Consider the following 24,278-nt stretch of genomic DNA (forward strand, 5'->3'; position numbering starts at 1 on the left):
CTTCTGACGCTGCCCGGCGCTCGCTTCCTGAGGCGGCGGCCCGCCCGCGCCGCCTCCCGTGACCCGCGGCCGCTCCCAGCTGGCGCTCCCGGCGCTTCCCGCCGCAGTGAGCGGCGTTACGGGGAGCGCGGGCCCGGGACAGCCGGGCGCTCTTGCGGCCCGTCTGGTCCGCCCTCCCGCCGCTGTCCCGCTGCCTTGTAGGCCGCCGTCCCGGGCGCAGGATGACCCCTCCGACTCACTGGGACTTCCCGGTGGAGCTGTGCTGCCGGCCCATGGCGTTCGTCACGCTCACCGGCCTGGACGTGGTGTACAACGCCGTGCACCGCGCCGTGTGGGACGCCTTCTGCGCCAACCGCAGAGCCGACCGCGTCCCCATCTCCTTCAAAGTGCTGCCCGGCGACCACGAGTACCCCAAGTGCAGGACGAAGGTAGTGAGCGGCGCCGGGCCCGGCTGCGCCCCGTCCTGGCGGGGTCCCGGCCCGCTGCCGCAGCAGCACGAGCCGCCGGGAGCCGGGACTCGGTGCTCCCGCTGGGGAAGGGCTGTGCTCCAGTCTGCCTGGGGTGCCGCCGGCTGGCACCGCGCTCTGCGGGACCTCGGTGCCTCTTCTCCCTGTGCTTCAGGGGAAGTGGGGGAGCTCCGAGTCAGGGAAATTGTGAGGTCGAAGGGGAAGCCGAGGTCGTTGTGATGGAGCGCTGTGGGTGGATAGGAAATCTAGGGACGCCTTAGCTCATGAGCCAGAAGCAGAGAAAGCCCGTATGGTTTACTTTTTAAAGTACTTGCTACTCTTCTACGTAGCATTAAGGTACCGTGTTAGTATTAGCATTAAGCTTTATTGAAACCCAAAATTTGACTTTGGAGAAACTAGATACTTAATGTCTTCTGAAAAAACCCTAACCTGACCTATAAAGCTTTTCTTTTATATAACGTTTCGCTTAAACTGAGTGAAACACAGCAGAAGGACTATCTCTGCTATTCTCTCTGCTTTGCAATAGCAAATTAAGAAGCAACGTGCATGAGTTTAATTATTGGAAAACCACATGATTCCATGATGCTGGCAAAGACAAAGAATCTGAACTGATGTGTCTTTGCACTGTTTTGAGACACCTGTTTTCAACTGAGCCTAGTATTTCATGGTAGCATATGAGACATGTTCCTGGACTTGACGATCTTCTCTGGTCTTCCTGGAATCTGTTGTTCTTTGCTGCTGATAGCTCACACATCAGGCCCTGATCAGCCTGAGCTGTTGAGAGATATGGCTTAATAGGAAGCAAAGGTTTGAGGGAGACAATGTTAAGGGAAAGATGACAGTGGGAAGAATGTAGAGGCTATGCCTTTTCTTCTGCTATAGATGTTTGTAAATGGATTTTGTAGCTTGCTTCAATATCCTCAATATTTTCAGAGGACATCCTATGAGTGGTATATTCCAAAAGGAATCCTGAAGACTGGTTGGATGAACAAACACCTGAATTTGGTTCCAGCACTTGTGGTGGTATTCTATGAACTAGACTGGGATGAGCCACAGTGGAAGGAAAAACAGTTGGAGTGTGCTACTCGAGTTGAAATTGTCAGGTAGATTTTTTTTTTCACTTGGTTCATAATATACTGCAAGCTAATATAAGTGTGAGTTGCAGAGTCTGTTTGTATTCTAGAACATATAATTTTTTTTCTTAAATGAAGGGGAACTTGAAATTTGGATTTTAATATACAACTCACAGTAAAGAACTTTTTTAATGGTTTATTTGTAAAACTTACGTAAGTAAAAACAGCCCCTGAAATTTTACTGAACTCAGCACAATTGTCCTGTCCTAAAAGAGGGAAGACTGCATTCTCTGAATGATGGAGCATATCGTGTTGTTTGGCTTTTTCACCTTTGTAGCGTTCTTCCAGTGCTTCCATCTAGACTGAAATCTTATTTTGTTCTGGTTATTCAGAAATAAGAAGCGAAACCTTGACACTATGCTATGTTGTCTTTATTTTAGGCAAAGTTTGCAGGGAAGAAATACCAAAGTTGCTGTGGTTTTGATTCAGAAAAAAACACCATTGCCTCCAGGTACTTGAAAACTCTATGCACAGTTGTGAAATTCTCATTTTTCAGAAGGCCCAGTGGACAGAGCTGACTTTGGTTTGTCACATTATCTGTGGTTCTTCGTCTGATGTCATCTACATTCATTAAATGCACTGTGCCTGCAGGAAGGTGTTAGGATTAAAGGAGCATTCAGAACAGTTGACCCTAAATATTTGATACTTTTATCCCTGACTTCTCCCTCCTAAGTCCAAGTGCAGTTTTGGTACACAGTATCAGAGATGGTTTATGTGGTAATAATCTGACCTGCCTTTTTGTAAGCAAGTTGCATTTTAAACATTGCTTGAGATCAGGAAAACCAGTAAAAAGCACTGAGAACTTAGAGGAAGGATATTTGGTGCCTACAGGAGTCTTAAGTCTTAACTTGGTTTTAATCAATAAAATTTTGGAGCCACCTGGAACTGTGAAATGTGATACACTTTACATTCTGTAGAACTACTGCTTGCTTTCTAGTGTCTGGCAAACCATTTTTTGTTTTATGTTCTGCTGCTATATGTGTTTGTCTTTTCTGGATGCTATTGTATTTCAAAAGACACAGGATATTTAATTCTGTGAGAGAGGAAAAACTTACATCACACTTGTAATTTTTTTTGCTGAAAACTGATAGAAAGTTTCTGCAATGTGTTCTGATGGGTGAAGCACATAGTACTCTGAAAGAAGTAAGAAAGAATGGGCTCTATTTTATCTTTATTAGATTTTTCAATACTGTTTAGAACTTTTGGTCTACTTAAGGTTCATAACCTGACCTTTTTGCTTTTAGAGCTAGTTTGACATTGCAGCACCACATACCACTTACTTATGGTGTCCTTGACTTTACTAGGGGAAGATGTTATTGCATCAGAGAGGGCTGCAGCTTTATGTAATGCTTGTGACCTTTCTGGAAAATCACTCTTTGTACTTCCACACACTGATCATCTTGTTGGCTATATTATAAGGTAAGTGACTGTAAACTCCTGTCTGACCCTGGGTTGGCTTACACAGCACCAGACCTGCTGGCAGCAGATGGTGTACATTTGTCTCAAAGCAGAAGAAGGATCTGCACACAAGAGTTAGCAGAGCTTACTGAAGGGGCTTTAAACTAGACTTAAAGTGGGAAAGGGATAAAACCAGTTTCACTAAAAATAAGCCTGTGGTCAGCATGCCAGTGTTGGACTGTTGGTGTGCTAGTGAGGGCCTTCATTTTGCTAGCTCAGTGGAGATAGTAGGTGGAAATCCATGCGGTGCTGTGTCCAGTTCTGGGCACCTCAGTGCAAGAAAGACATTGAGGGGCTAGAGTGTGTCCAGAGAAGGGCCACAGAGCTGGCGAAGGGTCTGGAGCAAAAGCCTTATGAGGAGCAGCTGAGGGAGCTGGAGGTCTTTAGTCTGGAGAAAAGGAGGCTCAGGGAAGACCTTATTGCTCTCTACAGCTCTCTGAAAGGAGGCTGTAGTGGAGTGCAGGTTGGTCTCTTCCCCAGGGCTTCCCTTCAAGCCATAGGACAAGAAGAAATGGCTTAAGTTGCATCAGGGGAGATTTAAATTGTATATTAGGAAAAATTTCTTCACCAAAGGGGTTATCAAGCATTGGAACAGGCTGCCCTAGGGAAGAGGTTGATTCACCATTGAAGGTGTATTTAAAAGACACATAGATACTGTGCTTAGGGACAGTAGGATTGGCTTAGTGGTGGATTTGGTAACAGGTTGACAGTTGCATTTGATGATCTTAAAAGTCTTTTCCAATTTAAACAATTCCATGATTCTAATGGAGAATTTGAGAGGTCATAAGCTTGAGATGAATGCTGTGTGGCACACTCATTGTAGACCAGCAGTGAATGTTTTACCCATTTGCTGGAATTCTTCAGGTTATTCTGATGAATTCCTCACAATTTCATTTCTCTGTGAGGTTGGGTAATGGCAGTCAGGGATGATGCTTTTAAAGAAATATTATTAGATAGCCCAAGATGTTCCCCAGGTGGAGGTGAAGTTGGTTGTTTTACTTCTACAGTGGTTTTTGTCCTGCTGCTTCTAAATTATTTTCCATACAAATATGATTTTAGGTTTACCTAAAATGTTACTCTTACCAGGCTTTTGGTTTCTCCCCTCTTCCACTTCTTGGCCATGTAGTTCTCTCTTTTTATTTATGCTAAATGGCATCTATCTGGTTGCAAATATGATGTCTGTCAAATCCATGCTACTCACAAGCTGACACATGAATTGATCAAAATAGAGTAACTATTACTTCTAGCTTTTCATATTTTTTTCGGTGATAAATTGAGATTATAATAACACAATTGGTGCTTCAGCCTTTATTTCCTGACTGTGTCAGTGCTGTTGCACGTATTCCTCTCCTGAATTCTGATCTTGTTCTGGTTGATTTTACTTCTTGATCATACAACATATGCTCTTTAGATCATTCAGTCTCATATTGCCTTTGGTGTTCTTGTCTTCTTTGTCCTCTCGCCCTGTGAGTTGCCTTGGGTTATTTCTTTTGCAGACAAGTTCCAATGTTATCTCTGCAACTGAGGTAGCTGTTGATATTTGAACAGACTGATGAAACCAAGTCTATACCCATGTAATTTTATTTACTGCTATTTTTTTCTTCACAGTCCTTCCCCCACAGTCCAGAAAATAAGATGCTGTTCAGACATATTCTGTGAGCCTCAGCAGGATTTTCTTTTTTTGACTTGGGGGCATCTCTCAACTTTCTATTACCTTGCAAAATCAGAATAGCTTATACTGAGACTATCTTAAATTAAATACTAGAGTTTGTTGTATGAGAAGTTAGCATATAAAGCTCTCAAATGTACTTGTTCTACTTACTACTACCCCTTTTGTGAAATGTTTTTGTCTGCAGACTGTTACCCTGTGTGGTAGTTTAAAGAGCAGTTCAGTAATACCTCAAGGTTCTTTGCCAACACTGAAGTAAACATGATTAAAAGTAACTTATTTTGAAGAACTTCAGAATATCATTGCGTGTGGGAGAAACTTTGTGAAACTTATGAGCAACTTTGTTGCAGGTTGGAAAATGCTTTCTATGAGCACGCACAGACTTACTATTATACGGAAATAAGAAGAGTTAAATCTCATAAGGAGTTCTTGAACAAAACCACTCATCAGGTAACATTGCCCTATTTTTGAAATACTGTGCAAGTTATAGTGCATGTTAAAACATGAAAATAAGGGTTTGTTGCTTGAATGTTTTTATTACCCCCTTCCAATTTGAGATGCCCTCTAAGTATAGGACATAAATCTGTATCTATTTTCTGCAATTCAAACTTTAATTTTGATTGCTTTTGTTCTTACATTTGTCTTTCTCACATCTTCCTTAAAAGAGCTGTAGGGCAAAGTTGGGTTTTCAGACTAAAAAAAGAAAAACTTCTCAATTATCTACATGATTTAACCTATTTGAGTGTAGTATCTTAAGTTGTGGGATGTGCTTCCCTTAGATATTTGGTACTCAGAGTTACACTTAGTTTCAGTTTTTAACTTTTGCATTTCAAATCTACTCAGACACATTGTGTTCTGTTGCGATTGCCAGCTTCGCTCTCATGGAAGCTGGAATCCAGGTGGTGAGCTCCAAACCACAATCAGCTCTGTTGGCATAGAGATTTTGGGGTGTTACAAAGCCTGTACCTTTTGCCAGGATAATAGGCTTTGAGTAGATTAAATATATTGAAAGATCACCGCTCATGGTGCCAGAACTATTAGGAAACAGTTGTACAGTCAGTTTTTCGAGTCAAGTGCTGTATTATGTAAACCTCTGAAGTTACCACCTGTATCTCTTTGTAGGTAACGAGGTATGTTTGGATGTTTGTGAATGGTGTTCACTGGTTGTGTTTTGCAGCTTTTGTTTGTTAGACACCAGTTCAAAATAGCCTTCTTCAGTGAGCTGAAACAGGATACGCAGAATGCTCTCAAGTAAGACTCGTGTTATCTTCCCCCACCCTCTCTCCCCCAAATTACTGCTATGCTATGCTATAAACTGTGACAAATATTTTCCTGAATGCAAAATTATTGAAACGTGTATGTAAGGGGCAAGTTCTTCACTGGGAAGAATGCTCTGGTTGGAAGGCTGTTTTTCACTGTTGGCAGTCCTGTTCTAGAACTTTATTATCATGTGTGATTTAACTCTAATTGTTCCTGCTCTAGGAATTACAGAACTGCATATAATCTTGTGCATGAATTGAGGGCTCATGAAACAAACATGCTGGAAATCAAGACCATGGCAGGATTTATAAATTACAAGGTAACAACTGTACTTCTACTCTTTGACAGCTGTTACGTAAAAGAAAAAACTGATGCACCTTTAATAGGGAAAGGTTGTAAAGTTCAGTTTTATATTGCTTTTACAGAGATGGTTTAGAAAGAGTTATCATTGGAAAACCAATTATGCTCAGACTCGTAGAGACTTCTGAATTCCACATGAAAGAAAGATCCTTAGCTGAAGTTCGGGATTATCTTGAAGAATTTGAGTTCATTTGAGATGCAGTCTTCAGAAAGACTGGACTATTACTCTGTGCAGGGAGAATGAACACCAGGGCTGCTTGTTCCTGGAATGCTTTTGTCTTCTTGCAAAGCTTTAGGCCAATATAGTTCAGTTACTATTTGTTAGGGGGAAGAAAGAAACTTTCTAAAAATCAGTCCATGCTTTTGTGGTATTTTGAGGGCTTTTAGGTAAAGCAAAACTATTCAACCACTTACAAGAATCTTGGAGTTGTATTCCATGAAATTCCATTTATGGACTGCAGGCTTCAAAATAATGATCTTTCTAGAGGCTCTGAAATTCCCTGTTATATTTGGCAGTAGGTTATGCACTCTTCTGTTGAGGTCTTGGGCAAGAAGGGGATGATAAATAATATTAGATGAAATAGAGGACCACATGGTTTCAGGTGTAGTACATTATGGTTTATATCTATTTTTCTTCCTTTGTTTTTTATGCAATTTTTTTCCCTTCAGAAGTATTTAATATTAGTTGGGGGAGTGCTGGGGTTGGGTGCTAATCCTTAGCAGCCTAACAGTGGTTTTTCATCTTATTTTTATTTTTTCCTAGATCTGTCGCCTCTGTTTTCAACATAATACTCCTCTGGATGCTATTGCACAGTTCAGGAAGCATATTGACCTGTGCAAGAAAAAAATAGGAAGTGCAGAACTGGCTTTTGAGCATGCTGCTTGGATGTCTAAACAGTATGTTTTTGCTTAGTAGTGTTTTAGATAAACGGTGAACTTCAAAATGTTTACTTGTCTAGAGAAGATAAAAATTCTTGGTTCTCTAAGAGATACACAAGAAAATAAAATACACTGTCCTGTTTTGCATTGATCATTGACTACTTTTCTCTTTGAACGAATGGATTGCAAACAAATGCAGCCATAGAACTTAGATGCAGAAGTTCAGAGAAATATCATATGCCTTGAGTAACCAGAACTTTTATTTGTAGGGTACCTTTCAGTTCATATTGCTGTTCTGTACATAATCATGGTTATAAATGTTTTTTAAACAGGTTTCAGGCTTTTGGTGACTTGTTTGATGAAGCAATTAAGCTGGGATTGACAGCAATTCAAACTCAGAATCCAGGTTTCTATTACCAGCAGGCAGCCTACTATGCACAGGAACGGAAACAACTAGCAAGTATGCTTTGTAACCATGATGTAAGTTGGGAGGGAAAAATGCTCTGTAATTAACCAGATAGTGACTTTGCTAATGTAGTCTTAAATGGAAGTGGAACAATCTGTAGTATGTGTAAATGAAATCCAAGGAAAGTATATGTGTCTGTGATGCTTGTTAACATGATGTGTATTTGTAATATATGGAAAAAGTCACCCCAGAACAAATGCATTAGTATTTATGTTATTACAAATAATTCTGACTTCTGTTTTTTTAAATTTGTTTTTAATAATGTACTTTCTACATCTCTGGATACTGGAAAACTCACTTTGTTTTTCCAGTATATTTATATGTGCACTATTGTCTGGTGACTTACAGGAAGCAGAGAAACAAAAGCATTAGTACTAGGATATGGGGGGGGTTTGTTTTAGTGTTTTTCTAACACTTGCCTGGCAGAAAATGAAACAGGAACCTTTTTAATTACCATATTTAAATTTACAGTCCTCTGTGACATATCCCAATCCGGATCCCCTGGAAACACAAACTGGAGTGCTTGACTTCTATGGGCAAAGACCATGGCGGCAAGGAATATTAAGTATGTTTCTCTACTGCTACAGAAATATAAGCTTGAATCCGTATTTGAGATCAGATTAGAAAAGGGATAATTTGTGTTAACATACACATGTTAAATGTTAAAAGATGCAGTATATGGACTCGGTGGTTTAACTGTAATTTTCTGATTTTGGGTAGATTCTTTAAAACAAGGGGAAAGATAGTTGTGTCATAGAATTTCCCTTCTAGGGAGATATAGCTGCCTGTGAGGTAAAAGAATGTGTGAATGTGTTTGAGTTGAAGCTTGCATTGCATATTGCACATGTTATAAATTGTTCCCTTTGGGTCTGGACAAAATTCAGGTTTCATGGATTTTTTCATCATCTTATGCAGGCTTTGATCTTTCTGATCCTGAAAAGGAGAAGATGGGGATTTTATCTCTACAGTTAAAAGAGAAAAATGTTCTTCACTCGGTAAGTTTTATTCTTTAAAAAAAAAAATCTGTTTCTTTAACATGGTGCTAATGTTTGCATATATAATGATATCAGTAATGGTTTTATCTGCTAGGAGCTAATAATCACTTTGTTGAGTAATGCTGTCGCACAGTTCAAGAAATACAAATGTCCAAGAATGAAAAGTCATTTGAGTGAGTATAGATAATCAGATGCATTTTTTAAATTTAATTTTGCAAAGGCTTTCAATAGTGATCTGGAATTCTTTGTTTTTTGGTTTTTTTTCAGTGGTTCAAATGGGAGAAGAATATTACTATGCTAAAGATTATGCCAAAGCTTTGAAGTGAGTATCATTCATGAATGCTTCTTTTATGTGCTATCTTCTCACTGAGACCCCATGTCTTATTGCTATGGAATAATGTTGGAAGCTTGTGTGAGATGCTCCTTGTATCTGGCTGTGATTGAAGCACAAGCTATTGAGTCTATGAACCCCACTTATATTAAAGAAAGTAAAACAGATGAGTCAGTTATTACAGCATAAAAACTTCCTGCTCTCAGCTGTTATGGGAATTGGCATGTTGGGCAAATATCTATTTCTAGCTCATCGATTGAGTGCTGTCTATCTGTCTCTCTTGTTTGAAATAGGAGAGATGTATTTACTTGATAATAGCTGACTGGACTTTACATGGAAGAGAGTAATGATAGGATAAAGATCAATTTGTGTCAAGCCTGATTGTTCTATGAACAAGCATTTTTTATGTTAGGTAGATTTTTTTGAAGTAGGCAGAAATTCTTGTCTTAAATAGCTGAGAAGAGTTTAAAAATGTCACTTCTCTGCTTTGCTAGTAACAGCAAACAGTGGTCAGTATTAGGAACATATTAAGGTGTGTATCAGTTTTGGCTGATAAAGATTGATGCATGTGTTTGGACCTTTGAAACCCTTGAAGGGAGATAGGAATGGGATAGGAAGTAGGAGAGAAAAGAAACATCTTGGCGTAAGGAACATTAAATTTCTTCAGTTTGGAAGGGGACTTTATTGTGGGGGTTTTGTTTGCTTTTCTAAGTACTTACTGCATATTCAATAGTAAGGCATATTTTTAATGCAATATTGGACTAAGTTACTTCTGTCCAGTTGCTGTTTTGCTAGTTCTTTATGTGAAGACAGATGAGTTGGCTTGTTGTTCTCTTGTGAAAGTTTTTCTAGCTCAAAATAGAAAATTCAGATAATAAATGTTTCTTTATCACAGCTTCATGCTGTTTTTGATAAATCATTGCCTTGTCTAAACAGTAGACTTTAATCTAGCATTGTTATTAGTGAAGGTGAATTTTGAATGATACCAGATAAATGCAAGCTTCTAAAAAATATTGGTGAATATAACTTGTTACCTCTCAATTTTGCTGTGTTGCAGGCTCTTGGATTACGTTATGTGTGAATATCGCAGCGAAGGATGGTGGACCCTCCTCACTTCCATATTGACAACAGCACTCAAATGTTCATATCTGATGGCCCAGCTGAAAGATTATATAATGTACTCTTTAGAGCTACTGGGCAGAGGTATTATTTTAAGAATATTTGAAATATGACAAATCATTGTCAGACACAGTGCTTACAGTACTTCAAAGTATTTGACGACAAAATAACTGTACTTGTGCTGGATTTTTACTGCCTGCTGTGCTACACTGAGAGTTGTGTTGTCTTCCTCTTCTATTATCAAATTCCTTGCATTCAAACAGGCTGTGTCAGGGTATCTGAGACACAGAGCTTCATTTGACACTGTTCAAATCGTGTAACAGGAACTTCCTGAGGTTTGGGATGGGAAAGAACTGTAGTGTAGCTAAAAGAGAAAAACATTTTTCCTAGTAACAAAGCTAACACAATTTTTCTGGACTTTAATACGCTTCTCCCAGATACTTTATAGAACTGTGCTGATGACATATGTATGCGGGATGTTTTAGGGGAAAAATGTCGCATTGGGTGGCTCCACAGTAACAATGTAAGCACTTGGGTCTGTGTAACACCTGCTCCTTGACAGTGCAGAAATGATCCCTTTTGGGCCCTAAGATGCTAATACCACTATTAGTGCAGGTGTGGTAGAAATGGGTTTGCATTTTCTTAGAGCTAGCCAGGTTACTCTGCTTTGTATTGAAGATTAGAAAACAATGGAAAACTACCTTTCTTCAAGAAAGTAATGCTCATTTTAAGTAGTTCTTTTTTCTTCCTGTCACCTTCTGTAGTTGTTTTTTTCTAGTGTTATCTGAGCTGGCCTCTTTGCGTGTTCCAGACTTGTCTATGCTTTCTTCTGTTTTTAAACATAAACAAGGGGGAGGTAGAAGTATTATTCTTCTGAGGCTTTGCTCCAGTAAATTACAAAATGCTTGTCTAATCAAAAAATATTTTACTTGGTTCCAGTGAAAGCAAGAGCTAACATTTAAAATGGGAATGTCCGTTACTGGTAGATTCATGTTAGAATTTTTTTTCCTCTGGAATGTGTTATTTGAAAGATGCAATGTGAGGGAAAGACTTACTGTTAAGTTAAAAAAAAAAAAGAGACCCTTGCTTCTATCTTGTAATCTTTGTTTTGTTCTCTTTATTAGCATCTACTCTTAAAGAAGATCAGAAGTCTAGAATAGAAAAAAATCTCATAAAAGTTCTGATGGTAAGTGGCAGAACTTCCTTTTAAGTAATCCTAGGAGTGGTCAGTGTCTGGTAACCTTCTTTTATTATTCTTTGTAATCCTTTGGCTGCATACAGAATGAAAGCCCCGATCCTGAACCTGATTGTGACACTGCTGCTGTGAAAGCATCACAGAAATTGTGGGCTGACCGTGTTTCCTTGGCAGGCAGTAATATTTTTACAATAGAAGTCCAAGATTTTATACCATTTGGTAAGTAAAAAAGCAAATTTACACCAGATCATAAATTTGGATGTAGTTATACCTTGAAAATAATTAATTAGGATGAAAATATGAAGGGTGTATTAAAACTAACAACACTGTTCCAGCCTTGCTCTTTTCCTTGTCTAAATCAACAAGATAAGAAATAACGAGAGAAGTCAGTGGTCTCTTATCCCTGATATGTATTGCCAAAGAATTCCCTGCTTTTTGGGAAACCTCTGACATTCTGTTGTGTTTTGAAGTAGGACTGTGAGGAAAGAGGTCAGAATGCGTGCAAAGTATTTGCCATTGAAAAGGCAACACGAGTGACGTCCAAATATACAGGACTATCTATTTTCTGGTGGGCATCTGCATCTCCTCTCCTGTGCAAAGATTATAGACAAATGCTGTGAAGTGGATTTCTGTGACAGTGTTAGTAGCCAAATTTGTCCGCTTGCAAAACAGAGTTGTAAGAGTATACACAGAACAGTTCTTGCCACAATCATTTCAGGAGTGTGCTTCTGCAATTTAATGTTACAGTTTATCTGGAATTTAATGTTATAGTTTATGCTTAACACTTCTTGTTTCTTTTTGCTTTTTCTATTCTTTTTTAATTCCAGTACAGTGCAAAGCAAAATTTCTTGCTCCTAGTTTTCATGTTGATGTTCCTGTGCAGTTTGATGTATACTTGAGAGCTGATTGTCCTCATCCTATCAGGTTTTCCAAGCTCTGCATCAGTTTCAATAATCAGGTACCTCTGTTTTAACTATCACTGACCTAATGATAGAAACTGATAATAAGAATGGAATAACATCTTGTTGGTTTTAAACATTAAAAAAAGATCAGAAGTTTTTCCAAAAATTATGTTAATACTTAAGCTGAAAGATGTTTGGGTTTTTAATGCAGTATCTGTTGCTTTTGACAAGTATATTGATACTGGAATAAGACTCTGAAATGCAGATTAGTTCATCTGTCATAGCTGGAATTTTTTATGAAACTTGCTAAGGTTTCGGAAGGATCAGGTTAATGTCTTATTTCTTCTGATTCATGAAGTTATATTAATATAATAAATATCTTGTGTCAAAGAATTGCAGCGTAATTACTTGCTAGTCTAACTTTGATATTGTGAAAAGTAGGAAAAACACATACAGTTTGATCCAGTAGCACAGAACTTTAATATTTGCAATATTGCCATTACTCTCTAAAGATGTGTTCTGTCTGAATATATCAACTCTTTTCCCCTCTCCTCCATTGTAGGATTACAATCAATACTGTGTTGTTGAAGAAGCCTATCAGAAAAGTGATATTCTAGAACAGTCATCACAAGGAACAATGTGCTTAGTGCCTGGCAAAACAAGAAAGTTCTCTTTCAAATTTGTTGCAAAAACTGAAGACGTAGGAAAGAAGATTGAGGTTTGTCCATTTGTTTTTTACCCTTCTTAGTGTTACATACAGTGAACTCAAACTGCATCTAATCTGGCACCAGTTAAAAAGTTACTGCAGATCTGAATGTCTGAATTCTTGAAACTGAGTAACAAAAGTGAGTGAAACTATTGACAGTGACAAAACACAAAGACAATCAAAAATTGAAGGATTGTTTCAGGAAATTTTCTAACTTTTTTTTTAATATGTGCAGTACAGAAAAAGGGAGTGGTGGTATAGTACTATGGGAGGGTAGAAAATTTCAGCCTATTACACTGCTTGCACCTGAACATGGATACTTTTTCCACTGCTGTTTCATTAAATTAAATCCTGGGGTGGTGAGGTTTTCAGTCCCCAAGCTGTCAAAAGCTTTTTGATGGTACATGTATTTATTATGCCTGTGTATGTTGGAAAGCTATGTCCTACAATAGGTGGTTGGAAGGCTCACCAGTAGATGTTTAAATTTGTGTCTATCAGATCACTTCTGTGGATTTGATCCTGGGAAGTGAATCTGGCCGCTGTGTGATTCTGAATTGGCGAGGAGGAGGGGGAGATGCTTCCTCATCTCAAGAAGCATTGCAGGCAGCACGGTCCTTCAAGCGAAGACCTAAGCTTCCAGACAGTGAAGTGCACTGGGACACGTTGACTATTCAGGCAAGCACGATGTGAGTAATTTGGGTTCCAAACTGGTCTTTTTTTAATGAGTTGTTCCCATCATGTTGTTTTTCAGGAGTCTCACATCTCTTAGTTTAATAGGCCATCAGTTGTGGAAGCTTTCTCAAACAGTAGGGTGTTTTAGCCTCCTTTAAATTAGGCTTAAAAGCAAGTTATTTAAGAAAGATACAATAACTGAGTCTTTTCTCTTAAAGGATTATTTCTAGAGTGCCGAACATTTCTGTTCAGCTGCGTCATGAACCTCCAGCCCTGACTAATGAAATGTATTGTTTGATTGTGACAGTCCAGTCACATGAGGAGACAGTGGCCAAAGATGTCAAGCTTACAGCAGGTTTAAAGCCAGGTATTTGGGGATATTTTTTATTAATACAGCAGTCTCATAATTGACTCCTTTTTTGTGAATGCCATGCAGAGAGATACAGTAAACTGTTTTCTTGTAGTAATTAAAAGCCAAACCAAAGTGAAAGTTGGGAATGATGAAATACTAATGGTAAGAATAGCAGCTAACAGACTCTTTCAGTTATGATTATTTCAACCACTGCTCGTCTGTGGTGCTTACATGCATATTTTTAGAATATAAGTCTTTACAAGTTTGAAAGGAAATGTGAAAGCTTTTGAATTCCTTTCTAACTTTTCATTCAATTTGCTTGTAACTAAATTTTTCTTTTCCCCAGAGATCTTTTTTCTTACTGAGCTGAAAGCGCTAGACAGGGATAGTTAAATGTTTTCTAAGTATAGACTTTATCCGTTTTCTCACACATCCACCCTCCTTACTTTGTTTTCCCTGCCCTGGACAGCATGATTTGGTTCTTAAACCACTTGAAATCTGGGGAGCAATGGAGCACTGAAGCAGTACTTTTTAGAAAGCAAAGCAAAAAAATGCAGATATTGTACGTCTAAGTCCTACCTATCTGTATGTAGAAGTTACTGACAGTTTTCAGTATGCGAAGCCCAAATGTTATACTCGGTATGCCTCTTTTTTAGCAATTATCCTGAAAGACAAAAATATTTTTAAGCCCCTAACTGGCATATAGGCTGCCATATGTTCCATGTATTCTGAAATAGAACCTTGTTTTCTGTAGTGTTGTATGGTTCATTAAAGTCAGTGGAGTATTCTTGAAACTTGTTTAATTGGATGTTTGGGCTTGGCTCCTGAAGCAGTGTTTAATAGATGGTCTTTGTTTTTCTTGGTTTTTTTTATTTTCCTTGCTCGATCTAATTTCTTTAACATGGGATATGCAAGGTCAGTATGGGTTTGCTGATTGTATTAAAAGAACAATTGAAATCTGACATTTCATTTATAGGCAAGGTGATGTATTTTCTGCAGTTGTAACTCTTTGGCAAGATGTAGCTTGTTTTGCTTTGAAAATTATCCCAGGTAATTGCAGTAATGCCATTATTCTAGTTAAGCTCTGACTGAAGAATGGTGTCATTTAACATCTATACATTTCTTTTTATGTAGTTTTAACACCAACTTGAAAGTAAAGTTTAAAAAAAATATGTGAAATCATTAAACCATGTTCTTGAAAACAAAGGAATTACAGAACAGTGAAACTTCCTTTCTACTTTGTTATAGAGTATCAAGAAAAACTTGGATCACACAGCCCTGTTGTGTTACATAGATGGTAGGGAACATCTAGATATGATTTCAGATTTTTGAGATTTTTTTTTTTTCCTGGCCCAGAGAGATGAAACAACAAACTTGCAAGGGTGCAAATACTTCAACTTGGAAAATTTTGAGGTGTTGTCAACTTTATCTTCTGCTGGTACTTTTTAAAGATTCTCTCGACAAAATGAACTGTGTTAATTCCTCATGCATTGCTTTTTGAGATTTTTTGTTTTGTTTTGTTTTTTGACTTTTAGTTATTGTTAGGATATGAACACTGTTTTTAATCCTAGGGCAAGATGCCAACCTGACTCAGAAAACTCAAGTGACTCTTCATGGGACAGATGCATGTGATGACTCCTTTCCTGCACTGCTTCCTGATATCCCTGTAGGAGACTTGCAACCAGGGGAAAAGGTCAAGGCTTAAAACCTTACTTTCTATATCACACTCAAGAAAATAGGGACCAACTAATAAAAGACTCTCTTAGACAGACTTCAGTTTACTTTCTGATATCTGAACCAATAAATTAAATGCTTATGGCATATTTTGCCTACTGTTTACATGTAGTTTAGTATTCCTTTAATGAGATCACCTTTTGGACTAAATTGGAAATTAAGGTATGTTCTGGGTTTGATGATACAGCTGGGAGATATGAAATAGAGGCTAATTTCAACTGCTAATGAAATGCACTGCTTAATAGACGGTAGATAATAGTCAGCAAGTGTGATTCAAGATGGTAGAGGATCAAAATTGCACTAAACTGAAGTGACTAGTAAGTTAGAAGTTGGTTGTGTTGTATATTACACAGTTGTGGTTCTTTTTTTGTATTGTTAAGTAACAGACAAGAATCTGGAATAAACAAAACTGGTGATGCAGCTGGAGTTGTGCTGCTCTGGTTAAAATCATTCTCTGTATGATCCAGATTGTGCACTGTAAGAGATACATTTTGGTCAAAATAATGCCCATTCTACTGTTGCCCTGTTGGACCAAGTTAGATATTAACAACTTTTGGGCAGTCCTAGGCCTAATTAGTTTAGTTTAGATATAGCTCATACAGTCTCCTTTATTTTGCAGCTGGAAAAACCAATATACATCCGTTGTGGAACAGTTGGTGCAAGAATGTTTCTGTTTTACATTTCTTACTTAATCAACACTGTTGTTGAGGGGAAAGAAATCCTCTGCAGGTGTCACCGGGTAGGTTTTAAAGATGCGCCATTTGCATTTTATAGAGATAAATTTGTGAAATAGAAGAAATATTCTAAAAGCTGAAATTGAATTGCTATCTTAGAACCCTTTCCAGAAGAGAATAAATACTAAATCAGCAGTATGGTAGTTCTTTTTAGCATGAGAAGTTCCATAATTATTAGCAGAAGAAAAGTTTTCTGTATTTATTTATAAATATCTTTAAAGATATGTTCTTCCCGTGGGAGGACTTGGTTAAAATAATGATTAAAAGTAACTTTACATTAATAATCTTTGACATCAATAGCCAGGCCTTAAGCTGAATATAACTTTTTTTCCTCTCTTCTTCCCATCCCTTTCATTGCCTCTAAAGGATGAAACTGTAACCATAGACACAGTATTTCCTTTTGATGTTGCTGTCAAATTTGTGTCCACAAAGGTATGTGTTTGAAAAGTTGTTCATGCTTTGGAATCACAGCACTTTGGAGTCACACCCTGTTTAGTTAGAAATAGTCAGAGCTTGTGTGTGTCTTGACAGCTGGAGCACTTGGACAGAGTATTTGCAGATATACCATTTTTACTGATGACAGACATCCTGAGTGCCTCTCCTTGGCCTCTCACGATTGTAACAAGCCAGTTACAGCTGTCAGCTTCCATGACCCCAGTAGATCAACTGGAATCTTTTGTGGAGAATGGTAAGTTTTCTTAGAGTATGTTCTCTATCGGGAGGATACTTTTTGCATATATTGGGAGTAATAAAGGGGGACATTTTAAATAGTGTTTGCTTTTTGAACTGCAAGTAGAAGAAAGCTGATTAGTACTCTAGTTGCTTGCCAGAATACAACTTGGACAACAGCGTGCTTTAAAATGTAGTTCTGCTTCACTAGGTCAACTAAATAGACTGGGATGATGGATAGTAAACAAAATTCTAAATAAAATAGACATGAGGGAAAGCACCTAAAGTACTTCTGAAATGCAACTTCTTACATATCCGTATGAAAAGATATTCAATATTTCCAGAGTTTCTGGGCCATATATATTGCTTACTGGAATGCAAACACTTTACCATGTAAAGTCATGTATGTACCATATGGTACATACCAAGGTATGTACCGTAGAGGAAATATCCAAAGGCCAGTGATCCATGTCAATGATTGCAGTCACAAAACTGAAAAATGTGAAGCTGGAAAGGGTAGGTTATAAAGAATAACAGGTAGTAACCGTGGGTTTTTTTTTTTATATTACTGCAGTTTAGTAACTTATTACTTCCATTTTAAAAAGTTATCTTGAAGATCTCAGCCATTAAAACTACAGTGTGTTAGCCTTAAAGTTAAATAAGTGGAGTAATTAAAAGTAGAGCTGATCCAAAATCTTCCAAAAAAACGTTGTCTTTGCATTTGTGGCATCAGAGATGTGAATTATATGTTTTGTCAAAACTTTTGGATCCAATGAGGTATTCTGGGTGGCTGCCTGACTGTGGGGAAGTTGTCCTCTCATATAATCAAGGACTTGCAAGGCTCTGCTTGCTCTGTTGATTCAAGAGTTGCCTGGCAAAAAGCAATTACTTCCCAGGTCCTTTAGTCTTCAAACTATGATATTTAATCTTCACCTCTAGCACCTTGTGCTTCATGGCTTCTGGTTGATGCTCCTAAAGAGCTAAGTGCCAGGACATATGAACCCTGTAGGTATCAACCATTCAGCTGTCCATTTATTGGTTGATGGGGTTTTTTTAAATATTAATGATAAATTTTGAAAGACCAAAACCTATTTTCTTAGTACTTTTTTAAAATCACTCTCTACATGAAAAGTACTTTTTTTTTTTAAGTTTGAGTGGAGAAAAAAGAAAAGAAGAAAAAGTGAGAACTCAGTTTCACTGAAAAGCCAAAAGAATATTTTTCTTGTATTCCTTCTCTTCACCAGCTCTCATTTGAGAGGGAAAGGGGATGTGTCCTTGTTCATTTTAATTTTCAAGCATCAGAGGCATCTTATGATGATGTCTTGGAATCTGCTGTAGAAGTATAGAATTTGAATCGGCATTATTTTGCTTTTTGTGTGTGTTTATAAACTCTAAATTTGCAGTGACTCATTCTATGTATACATTACAATATTATAATGCTGTTCAGAAGGTAAAGTGACGTATATTTGTGTATGTTACCCTTTCATGTATTGGAACACTTCCCAATCTATTGGATTCATACATTACGTAGGTATACTTTGCAAAGCACTTCAAAGGCCTTTCTGGCTGAATGTTTGTGTCATATTGCACTTCTAGACTTGGTGGCTTAGGCTGTTTTGATGCTTTGGTTTTAAACAAAATCTTGCTGATAGTTGTTTTACAGACAGGTGAGAGTGCCAGTGAGTGCTTTTGCCTTCGATGTCCTCCAGTTACTGATGCTAGTGGAGTGGCAACTGGATGTTATATAATTTCCTGGAAGAGGTGAGCATCTCTTTGCCTTAATAAGGAAAGGAAGTAAGCTCTTTTTTTTAGGAATGATAGTGGGTTGTTGGTTTGGGTTTTTTTGGGTGTGGGGAGGAGTGCAACAAACAAAAAAGTTTTGTATTTTCCTGTAACAAGCACCATCTAGACTTTGGACCTACTAATTATTACTTAGTTTATATACTTACTTGATACTTTATGTAGTATAATATTCAGCATGGTTTGCATTTGACTTTTTCCTGCAGAAGTTCACCTGTGGAAAGTGTACCTGTTGTTAACACAGTCATCACTCTACCACATGTGATTGTAGAGAGCATTCCCCTCCATGTTAATGCAGGTAATATTAATTTGGCAACATACATGTCCCATTTAGAATTTTTAAGACTGCCAAAATTTTTACAGCATGCAGAGATTCAATTTACTGTAGCAGAGTACAGAGAAGTGGTGCTGAATATTATGGAGCTAGAGAAAGCAACTGCCTCAAGGCTCGCTCTTTTTTCCCCCAGTTGAAGGGAAGAAGGAGGTAGGTAGTTACACAAATGTGTTCTCCTAAAAGCTGTCAGTGGAGCTGACATAATACTGGACCTGCGTTATGTGGCAGCACAGGACCTGAAGTTACCTCTGCTGCCTTCCCAGTAGGTTTCTCTAGATGTCTGTGGCAACAGTTGTTCTATCCACCCACATGCTGGGTGTATCCCAGGAAGAAACAGGCTGGAGCGCTAGAGATGTTTGTTGGCAGGTGAAATGTTTCTCTTCTAGCACTTCACCTGCACAAAAGGAGAGGAGGATTGAAATGCCCACCAAACACACATAATTTCAATGTTTTCCTCTGCTTGGTTTCATTTGTACTGAGATTCTTCTGCTATCCTCCTTCCTGTTACACTTTGAAAGAGCTTCCTGACAGTATCTGATTAGATTTTGGTAAGCTGAAAATAGTCAGCAGCAATGGAAGTGACTTCCCAGTTAGTATTCTTGGACAGTGTTGGCAGCTGGGAGGCTTGTAACATGGTACTAGATGTTGAAACATGGTACTGAAAAACTAATGAAGCTGTGTTCTGTTGTTTAATCTGTTTTTTAAAAAAATTGTCAGAAGTGCTTTAGATGCCTAGTTCTTGTATTTTTTTTCTTAACTTTTCACTGCTTTTTGCAATACTTTTTTTTTTTTTGAGTGGAACTTGAAGATGTGTTTTGCATTTGAGATTACTTTCTTTCTTTCTTTCTTTCTTTCTTCCAAAGATCTTCCATCATTTGGTCGAGTCCGAGAGTCCTTACCTGTCAGATATCACCTGCAAAATAAGACCAATTTAGTCCAGGATGTGGAGGTGTCCGTGGAACCCAGCGATGCCTTCATGTTCTCTGGCCTTAAACAGGTACAGAAGTGTCACATTCACTGATCCTGCTGGTTTATCTGGTAGTGAGGAATACATTGATCATACACTGATGTACAGAGAGGACAAACTCACTGTTTTTTAGGTGTTTAAAGTATGATAAATTCTGTCTGGGAGAATACATGAATGCAGACTCCATTTTAAAAAGGCCTAGATGGAAGCCTGTCTAGGAGCTATTTGTCATGTTGTTGATGGGTAGCATGAAGTTTCAGTATAGAAGCAATAGTTTAACTAGAACTGGAAATTAGTTGCATTCTTTCCAGCTTCAGAAACTAACCAGTGCATAAATAGAAAGTAAACAGAGCCTTTGGACACCAAACTTACCTATAGTTGTGACTTTCTTTTCTTCTTTTTTTAAGATCCGACTAAGAATCCTTCCTGGCACGCAGCAGGAAATGTTATATAACTTCTATCCTCTGATGGCTGGGTATCAGCAGTTACCTTCTCTTCACGTTAACCTGGTGCGATTCCCAAACTTCACCAATCAGTTGCTCAGACGTTTCATACCGACACACATTTTTGTAAAGGTAAGGGGGCATGAGGAATGACTTGTTTTTAAAGGCTCCTCTTGGGGCTGCTCAGGTTCTGGGGACAACCACCCAGCTGTGTTCAAAGCTGAGTGTCTCTAAGCAGACTAAAGCGTCCAGCTTGTAACAGGGTTACTTGCTTTGAAAATCTTGTGTTGTGCATCGGTGTTGTCAGCCAAAATCTTTAGGAAATCTATTTCAGTGCAGTATGTATTTGGTTACCATTAGATGAACAAACTGAATGCACTCGTCATGCTCCAGTTATTTTGTTCCTTGTCTCACTCTAAAATGAGTTAAAATTGCCTCTATTTTAAGCATAGTAGAGTGAGCTAAATAATCAAATACTTTTATTACCATAATTCATAGCACTTCTGAAATAAGTGTTTGAGCATCGCATATGACTAGGTTCAGAGACACTGTAACATCCCACACCTCCCTAAATAACTTCTAAAAACACATTCTGTGAGTGAATCAGTCTAGATTTTTTTTTTTCTTAAGTGGTATAGCTTTGAAGACAGTTCAATCATGCCATGAAAAACAGACTTTTTGACTCCTTAAGAATCATTTAAATCCTTTTTCCCCAAACAGAGGTTTCTCATTCCACTGCTGCTGTCTCCAGAATATTTTGTTCACTGTTTATTCAGACTTTTGACAAGCAAGGAGCCCAAAGACTTGTCGATATGATTTGAGATGGACTTGCTCAGACATCTGTAATCATGTTTCTAGGAAACAGGCCTGGCGTTATTTCAATTTTATTTTAACCAAAAGAGATAGGCAGAACTTACTTTTTGAGTATGCTGGCAGTCACTGACTCTTCAAGACTGGTTGTCAGGGTGTCCTCCTAGGTAAATAAAAGAGGCATTTTTGTCTCAAAAGCATGGTGTTCATAAAACTCCTGTGGAATCCCAAGGTTCATGATTCTTTGCTTTGCTTTGGAGTTCTCAGAACCTTAGAAAACCTTGTTGTAAGGATGCCTTTTCTTCTTTAAAACTTCTTCCTTTCTCTTTCTGTCTCTAGTGATGTTGCTTAAAATTCCTCCAAGAAACTGTCAGTCTAATTCCTGTTTTACACCTCAATAATTATTAGTTATCTATAGTGTAGTAATCCTCAGAGCTCTGATCAGCCAGGCCTTGTGCTAAGCTGTGCAGCTGTGTGTGGAGAAGGCATTTAATGGGGCAGTTGAGGAGCTGAGGCCTCTACCAAGTACTCATGGGGCCAAACTGAAATTCCAGTTGGATGTCCTCTGTGTTTGTGCCACTACTGAAAACCTATAGAAGTAGGGTAAGCTTAATGCTACACTTGGGTACCAGAGTTACATTGACAACACAGTGTATTGCAGAGTTAGTTTCCTAGTAGTCTATCTTTTCTGTCTGGGTATGGGTTTTTTGATTGGGTTTGGGTTTTTTGAGGGGAATTTGTTTGGATGGCTTGTTTTGGGTTTTTTTTTAATTCTCTGTCTTTATTTTCTTAAAGCCTCAGGGTCGTCAAGCAGATGACAACTCGATTGCAGCTGCATAACTTTGAGACCTGTACTTCTGCACTTAAAGAAATGGGATGTTGCACAGAATATGTAAAGCTCACTTTGGAAACATGGCTTTGATCAAACCATAAGAATTAAATTTTATTTTGAAATTAGTACTCTTAGCAGAACTAATGTTTAAAAAAAATCTAGTGTTTCATAGACTTTCTTTAAGGAATAAACACATGGGGAAATCTTGGTGCTTTATTTAATGGGAGCATTCTTTTGAAGTTAATTTTGAATGTCAAACTCTTTAAAAGTATTATTGAGGCATATTAAATGTCTTGAGTATTTAAGCGAAGAAATGCTAATTCATTTGACCAAACCTGAAAGATGTTTTCACAGTTAACAGTTTAAGTGCAAAGTCTGTGTTTACTATTAAGAGATTTACAACATTGAAAATTATCATTTTTTACAGAAATTTGTCCTGTGCCATTTGTGTTGAAGACAGAGCAGGTTGTACAGTAGCACTGTAATTTACAAATGGTTCCATCCTACTGTTGCAATTGAGCAGCTTACTAGTCCCTTAAAACCATAACTCTCAAAAGGCACTATTTCTCCCGGGTAAGCCATACATCCGATTTTGAATTCAGCAGCTAGTCTAAATAACAGAGATTCAGTCATACCAGTTGAGCTATCCAACCTGGAGCTGGTGTGGTTTGGGGTTACTTTTACACACACAGCTTCCAGGTTAAAAACATGTCTTGATAGTCTCCTGCTGTATGAATTTAAAAAATAGACATCCTACTGTTGTACAGCTCTGGATGAACTGGTGTGTAAAGTACAGTAAAATATGTATATATAAAAAATTGCATTGTGAAAATTTGCGTTGTTTAACTTTCTAAATAATTACATTTTGATTGCTTGGGAAATACCTTATTTATTGTCAAAGTGAAGTTCTAATAAACTGCTTGTGACAGAGTACTTCTGAAACTGTCCCTAACTGCATTGCTTTCACAGTTTTTTCCTAACTCTGATCTCACGTGTGGGCTGATGCATCCATCTGTGGCGCTGAAGTCCAAAATAACAGCTGTGATACTTGAAGGAAAGCATGAGTGAAATCCTGAAAAAATATGTATGAGGATATACTGTTTTTCCATGGAATGCAGAGGTAGTTGTATTATGAGGGTTTTTCCAATGAACAGATGGGGATAAGAAGATGACTGATGAACTGTGCTGGGAAGAACAAATTAAACCTTCCTTATTCTTTGCTTAAATGTACTGAACTAAGTGCCAGTCATGGAATAGGTTTTGTTGGTTTTTTTTTTAAGAGTGGAAAATGCATTTCTTCTCCAGATGTTTTTTTTCTCCTAAGTAGCCACTCAGGTTGCAGCAATGCTGGCACCTCTGTTACTGCTTCTTAAAAGGCGTGTTGGTGCAAGTAGTGCAAGTATTTGGTGGAGAATTGGGTGCCTTCCCCCACCCCCAAAGCAGTCAAACAGTGGTTTTTAGCCCTTTGAGAAAGGGGATGGCCTAAAATACTTTCATTGTTACAATAATGTTGAAGTCTTAAGGGAGTTGTGTAAATATGTTCTTACTTAAAATTGTGAGTAGTAAGAATAATATGGATATATGGAAATGCAGAAATGCAGACATATCCCACACCATGGAAAATGCTTGCTCCTTTGCCATAGTTGCAATTCCTGTTCTTTCATTCGCAAAGGGAATCTTTTCTTGTTTTGTATGATCTTACTATAGCTGTAAACACTACAAAGCAAATATTTTTGTGTTAATTGTCTCTAAAGTGCTAGGCACACCTTTTATGCTATGTAAATGGCTGATGTGAATGAAAACATGCAGCAAGCAGGAACCACCTTGTTAAAAATGCTCGAGAAGTGATTAATGATGACTATCTTTCTGACTCATAAGATTCTAATGCTGAGGGGAATGTTTGTGATTCATAACCCAAATCCCTTTGCAAGTCTTAAGGAGATATATTCACATATATTTCAGTGTAAGTGCAATTTTTATTATTTACTGTA

At 38.1% G+C, this 24,278-nt stretch overlaps 1 protein-coding gene across 1 annotated transcript; it reads left to right on the forward strand.

Annotated features, from left to right (window-relative positions):
* The first annotated feature begins 19 nt into the window (after positions 1-19).
* TRAPPC11 (trafficking protein particle complex subunit 11) lies at positions 20-23,229 on the forward strand. The gene is made up of 29 exons (XM_058837643.1): positions 20-428; positions 1,401-1,570; positions 1,981-2,051; positions 2,905-3,019; positions 5,078-5,177; positions 5,905-5,978; positions 6,210-6,306; positions 7,111-7,244; positions 7,559-7,706; positions 8,164-8,257; positions 8,608-8,687; positions 8,782-8,860; positions 8,955-9,009; positions 10,076-10,221; positions 11,262-11,323; positions 11,419-11,551; positions 12,160-12,290; positions 12,797-12,952; positions 13,439-13,626; positions 13,831-13,979; positions 15,536-15,657; positions 16,318-16,437; positions 16,799-16,864; positions 16,964-17,120; positions 18,754-18,862; positions 19,108-19,199; positions 20,099-20,232; positions 20,610-20,777; positions 22,251-23,229. Exons 1-29 carry the CDS (start codon positions 222-224, stop codon positions 22,293-22,295), a joined length of 3,402 nt encoding a protein of 1,133 aa, XP_058693626.1. The 5' UTR covers positions 20-221; the 3' UTR covers positions 22,296-23,229.
* Positions 23,230-24,278: the final 1,049 nt, after the last annotated feature.

Source organism: Poecile atricapillus, chromosome 4, assembly GCF_030490865.1.
Source record: "Poecile atricapillus isolate bPoeAtr1 chromosome 4, bPoeAtr1.hap1, whole genome shotgun sequence".
Classification (NCBI taxonomy): Eukaryota; Metazoa; Chordata; class Aves; order Passeriformes; family Paridae; genus Poecile; species Poecile atricapillus.